The sequence below is a fragment of the Diospyros lotus genome, unplaced genomic scaffold, assembly GCF_014633365.1.
Source record: "Diospyros lotus cultivar Yz01 unplaced genomic scaffold, ASM1463336v1 superscaf1, whole genome shotgun sequence".
In the NCBI taxonomy this organism is placed as follows: Eukaryota; Viridiplantae; Streptophyta; class Magnoliopsida; order Ericales; family Ebenaceae; genus Diospyros; species Diospyros lotus.
The window spans coordinates 4,544,797-4,551,329 of NW_026267104.1; the positions used below are offsets into that span (position 1 = coordinate 4,544,797).

The window sequence follows — 6,533 nt, forward strand, 5'->3', positions numbered from 1 at the left end:
CCAAAACCTAGAAGTGAATCTTGGGTCACGATCTGACACAATGCTTACAGGTACTCCATGTAACCTGATAATTTCGTTTACATACTGTTGAGCTAATTTGCTGATTGGTTGACTTACTTTCATAGCCAAGAAATGAGCAGACTTAGTTAGTCTGTCAACTATCACCCAGATGGCATCATTTCCTTTAGGACTCCTTGGTAACCCAGTCACAAAATCCATTATGATGTGCTCCCATTTCCACTCCGGGATTTCTAACGGTTGCAAACTTCCACCCGGCTTCTGATGCTCGATCTTGATTCTCTTACACGTGTCGCACTGACTTACGTATCTTGCCACACTTTTCTTCATTCCCGGCCACCAGTACACAGCCTTCAAGTCTTGGTACATCTTGGTGGCGCCAGGGTGTATTGAGTATATGGATCGATGGGCTTCTCCCAAAATTACTTGTCGCAATTCCCTCACACGGGGTACATATATTCTTCCTTGAAAACGAAGGATATTTTCTCTTACCTCAAATTCTGGTTTCTTTACTAGCCCATGTTCGTCCACCCACATCTTTATTCGAGGGTCTTCCGAGTAGGCTTGTCGTATCTGGTCCATTGATTCCGGTTGCAACATGAGACTAGCTGCGTAGGCTGAGTTTCCTCGAGAAACTACTCCTACCGCCATTAAGCTGAAAGCTTCAACTAGCTTCCACTCTGCCATCATTATTCCGGCCATACAGGGGGTTTCTTTCCTGCTCAGGGCGTCTGCTACAACATTAGCTTTACCGGGGTGGTATTGAATAGTACAGTCGTAGTCTTTTAACAGTTCCATCCATCTTCGTTGCTTCATGTTTAATTCTTTTTGCGAGAAGACATACTGCAGACTCTTGTGATCAGTAAAAATCTCGAATTTCTGACCATATAAATAATGCCTCCAAATCTTTAAGGCAAATACTACTGCTGCCAGCTCCAAATCGTGGGTTGGGTAGTTTCGCTCGTGGGTTTTGAGCTGTCGAGACCCATAGGCAATGACCCTACCGTGTTGCATCAGTACACACCCTAAACCGTTTCTCGAGGCGTCAGTGTAGACCATGAATCCTCCTGATCCATTTGGCATAGCTAGTACTGGAGCGGTTGTCAGCTTATCCTTAAGTGTCTGAAAACTTTCCTCGCACCGTTACTCCAGTCGAACTTTACTCCCTTTTGAGTTAACTTGGTGAGGCGTGTTGCAATTTTGGAAAACCCTTCCACGAACTTCCTATAGTATCCGGCTAATCCCAAGAAGCTCTTAATTTCAGTAACCGACCGAGATTGCTTCCAATTTGCCACAGCTGTTATCTTGGCCGGGTCGACCGATATTCCTTCAGCCGATATAATATGCCCCAAAAATGCGACCTGGTCCAACCAAAATTCGCATTTCGAAAATTTGGCATACAGCTTATGTTCTTGTAATGTTTGTAATATTATCCTTAAATGTGATTCGTGCTCTTCTTCTGAGGGAGAATATATCAGTATGTCGTCTATAAACACGATCACGAACTTGTCCAAGAATGGCCTGAAAACCCGATTCATAGTGTCCATAAAAGCTACTGGGGCATTGGTTAGTCCGAACGGCATCACCAGAAATTCATAGTGCCCATATCGAGAGCGAAAAGCTGTCTTAGGCACGTCTTCTGCTTTGATCCTTAATTGATAATACCCTGATCTTAGGTCAATCTTCGAGAAGACCTTGGCTCCTTATAATTGATCGAACAACTCCTCGATCCTGGGGAGTGGGTACTTATTCTTGACCGTTATCTTGTTTAACAGTCGATCGTCGATACACATTCTCAGGCTCCCATCCTTTTTCTTAACAAAGAGTACTGGTGCTCCCCATGGTAACATACTTGGCCTTATGAATCCTTTGTCGAGCAACTCTTGTAATTGGGTCTTTAGTTCCCTTAACTCTGCAGGGGCCATTTTGTACGGGGGTATTGAAACCGGTCCTGCCCCTGGCTCAATTTCTATTGCAAATTCAATCTCTCGCCTAAGTGGCAATCCAGGCAATTCGTCAGGAAACACATCCCTGAATTCTCTGACGATTCGTACTTCCTCGATCTTCAATGGCTCCGTGCCTTTCTCTAGGACACAAGACAAGTATCCTCGTGCTCCTTGTCATAATAATTTCTCAGCCTTTAGAGCCGAGATCCACCTACGATCACTTGCCCTCTTTTTCCCTTGAAACTTGACGTTCAGGTCTCCACCCCTGAGACAGACTGTTTTAGCTTTACAGTCCAATGTTGCGTTGTACTTAGTTAGGAAGTCCATTCCTAGGATCACATCAAAATCTTGAAATTCCAGAAGAATTAGATCCACCAGGAACTCAACTTCTTCTATTCGAATCTTTCTATCTTTGTATCCTGATGAAGTTTCTAGAGACTTCCCCATTGGGGTTGCGACAATCATACGACAATTCAAACTTTCTGGTTTATCTCCTAATACTTTAGCAAATGCATGCGAGATAAATGAGTGACTTGCACCTGAATCTATTAATGCATGCATGGGAATACCATATAATAGCATGGTACCTTCAATTACGGCTGGGTCTTCTGCCGTATCTTGTCGTGTCAGATGAAACACCCTTCCCTGCTGAACTCTAGCATTTTCGGTCGTCCCTTGAGGTTGATTCATCAGTTGCGGCTTAGGACAATCTTTTGCAAAATGACCAGTCTGCTGGCAGTTGTAACAGGTGATTCCCCTCTTCGGGCAGTTCTGATTGAGATGCCCCTTCTCTCCACAGTTGTAGCAGCCTTTCATTCCAAATCGGCACGGCTTCCCATGGTGTTGCTTCTGGCACCTTTGGCACGGAGTACTAGGTTTGAACTTCGGCCTCTGGGGTTCCAATTTCTTGTCTGTTTTATGACTGCTTCCTTGTTGACTTTCTCCTTGAATCGCTTCAATTCGGCTCAGGTTGGCCTCAGTGGTAAAAGCTTGCAGACCACTTCTGAATAGGACTGAGTATTTATGCTACTCAATGCCCTCTGAAGTTTCAGGTTCAGCCCTCCCAAAAACTTTTGGGCCTTGATCCTTTCGTCTCCTTCATAAATGGGCATATACCGGATCAATCGGCTAAAAGAATCTTCATATTGAGCAACAGTCATGTCTCCGGTCTGTTTTAACTCCATGAATTCTCTTTCCTTTTTCATTCTCAAATTCAGGGGAAAGTATTTTTCATTAAAGAGCTCCTTAAATCGCTCCCAGGTGATGTAGGGAGCCCTGGCCCGAGGGTTCATTGCCCTCTTGACTCCCTTCCACCACATGTCTGCTTCGTCTTGCAGCATAAAGGTGGCACAATTGACCTTCTCTTCTTCTCTGCAATGCAGGTGGTCTAGTAGCTTCTCCGTTTGCTCGATCCAAAATTCTCCTTCACTAGGGTCTGCGCCAAGCTTCCCGTGAAAGATGGGAGGGTTCTGTCGACGATAAAGATCAAGCATGCTGACTGCATGGTTGTCTCGGGAGTGAGTTTCTTGTATGAGTCCCACCACACTCCCTAGTATTCGCTCCATTTGATCTAGTCGACTACCTCTGGTCTCCTGACTGGAGTCGCCTTCTGGATGCCTACTGGTGTTTCCTTTGGCGTTGCCAACTTGTGAGTTGGGCGTCCTAGGCCCAACTGCTAACCGTCTTTGAGTGTTCACCATCTGAAAGAAAAGTAGCATGCTGGATTAGACAACAGGATCTTGCCATCTGATTACCTCCATTGATATTATACATTCAGCTGCAAAATGTTATATGTACATGTTACATAGTCCCATAGATTACAGACAACACTGTATGTAAATAGTTAGGGTGCTTCTGAGATGGGTCTATTTTGGTCCTGATGACCTCCAGATCCAAATGTTCTTTTCATCATCGGATTCGTATGGGGGTGCCTCGGGGTCATTCATCATCACTTCTGTCTCTTCCTCGTCTTCAGAATCGGTGTCCTCGAACTCAAGAAGGTCATCTTCGGCCCAGAATATGGGTATGTCGTCTTCTTCTCCTGCTTCAATTGGATCTGCCATCTATTCTGCTTCCCCTGGCTCAATTGGGTTTTCCATACCTTCTCCTTCTTCCTCTAGCGGGTCCTCCATGTCTTCGTCGTGCTCCTCCACTGGTACTAGCTCGTACATTTCTATGAGTAGCTCGCGAACACATGCTCAGTAAAGGCAAAATTCGAGGAACTGCTCGCCTTGATGCCGGACCCAATCTGCAAATTCCTGCAGCTCATCTTCCAATACACCGACCATCATATTTATTTGAAACTGAGCGAGTTCAGGCCAAAGTCGATAGCTTGGGGGCACGTCGTCGATAATTTCTTCTATTTGGACGAGGTATTCCATGATACCCTCGTTTGGTAGCGGAACTCGATGTTCCAAACGGTGTGCCCAATGGTCAACTAAGATTTGCTCTGAAAAATTTCCATCCATCCTGTCACCATAACTTCCGTTAGTACCCCAAACTATTCTCATGTTGGTACTCTCATCCTACTAGGCTTAATCTAAGTTCTCTTTCCTAGGCCCCTACTTGGTTGCTCTCTGATACCAACTGTAACAGCCCGCCTTCTCGAACGTGTTATATCTTAGGAAATTTGGTCCCTTTTTTTTTTGTATAAATATATATATATTATATATATCCACGACCTACATGCATTTATATACTTATTATATATATATACTGTATATATTCCCACGATATACATACATATATACTTATTTTTACATAAACAGTTTTTGTTTTAAATCATATTATTTCATTTACACACTTTTATTTATATATTTATTTATATTTTACATATTGACATACTTATCAAGTAAGCACACTTTAATTATACATCATATCAAGCTAATATATCATATAAGCATCATCTAAATAAAATATAACTAAGTATAGTATTAACTTTTTATTCATAATTACTTAGGGTATTACATGTTTCGTTAGATTTGATTAGTTGATGCTATGATATGTATGTAAAAGTCCCTACAATGTGTGATGTTAATCAATTTGCTTCTATTGTTATAAATAAAAATTGAGGTAAAAATCTAGGTCGTTACAATTAGAATCAGAGCGGAGGTTGGGATAAGTTCCTATACACGTAGACGTGTTGGGTAATAATCGAGGTATGTCTAGCAATTGGATGCTAGTTGGGCAAAGGACCCCATAGTTGAGGAATAATGATAAGTGACAATAAGTCATAAGGTGGCATAGATTTGCTTGGAAGATGTGTTGAGCGTTTAAACCATGAAGGAAGTGAGTTGTATCCTCTCTCAGTTATTTGACCAGTCAGATGCGAATTTCGAGAACAAAATTTTTGTAAGCGGGTAGAATGTAATACCCCAAGATAAAAGAAATTAATTCTAAAAGTTTTTAGAAATTTTTGAGCTGAAAAGATTCATATGATAAGATTTTACAAGTAACTCTTGACTGATTCGAAAAACTACAGTCCATATAAGAACTGAATTAATAAGTGACTGAATCAACTGTAAGGAATGCCTTGGAACTTAGATATTTAAGAAAAATAATAAGTGATTGATGAGCGTCTCAAGACAAGATTTATGATAATGAAAACAATCAAAACAAGAATAATTTTCTATATTGTAAGCACCCCCGTTCGGATATCCCCAACCACCCGGACTACCCGAACGGGAACGCCTACGGAAGGAGAAAGAATAAAACACAAGACAAAAACTACCCTGGCATGCATAAACAAAAATAAGAACAGTGAAAACGAAGCTAAACACATGCATGCACTACGGGTACCCCGCTATCACAGCGGTCACATGATAAATAAATAAATACAAACTCCTGTGCCAATATACACGAGACTCGAGAAACGACTTGACACAGTAAATCCTACTCAACCATCAGAGTTGATAGGGATTGACGGGACTGCCTGTACACTATACCGACTTTGCCACTAGAAGCTGACTCCCTTGCCCATGGCCCACGCTACCACTACCTGGAATGATGGAAAGTAAAGTGAGTCGAGAGACTCAGCAAGCATGAAGAAAGAAAGACTGAAGGCTACACAAAACCAAAAAACTTCTCCTAGAACACCAACCCCCAAATACACACAAGTCATGAGAGCTACAACACGATAGAATAGTATAATAAAAACACATACCAATCCTTGGGGCCCACATAAAACACCTGGCACCCAAGTCCCATACCAACCTGTCACTGCCCTGGACGATAACAAATATGTAACATCGAGTGTCATTTTACATGCATATATAAATTTTGCGTAATTTTATTTCTTATGCCATAATAAATGATTCAATTATAATTATTATTGTCTATTATTAAGCCTTGTTATGCGGTGGAAGGAAATGGACGTCGTCATGCTCAATGTGCTAATTAGAAAAAAAAATTATTATGATAATTTGTTATTATGCAGTTTAATGTGTTACTATTATTTAAGAATTTTCAAATGTATTGTATGTTTATCAAATTCAATTCAAGTGGCTAAATATATTTATTTGGGTGTGAATTTTTATAACATTCAATAGGACTTAAAACACAAATTAATTT

General features: G+C 41.4%; 1 protein-coding gene across 1 annotated transcript; it reads right to left on the reverse strand.

Annotated features, from left to right (window-relative positions):
- Positions 1 to 1,121: 1,121 nt before the first annotated feature.
- LOC127793145 (uncharacterized) lies at positions 1,122 to 4,027 on the reverse strand. The gene is made up of 6 exons (XM_052323929.1): positions 3,849 to 4,027; positions 3,260 to 3,683; positions 3,081 to 3,160; positions 2,186 to 2,967; positions 1,765 to 2,104; positions 1,122 to 1,668 (listed from the first exon to the last, which is right to left on the reverse strand). Exons 1-6 carry the CDS (start codon positions 4,025 to 4,027, stop codon positions 1,122 to 1,124), a joined length of 2,352 nt encoding a protein of 783 aa, XP_052179889.1.
- Between the last annotated feature and the right edge of the window lie 2,506 nt (positions 4,028 to 6,533).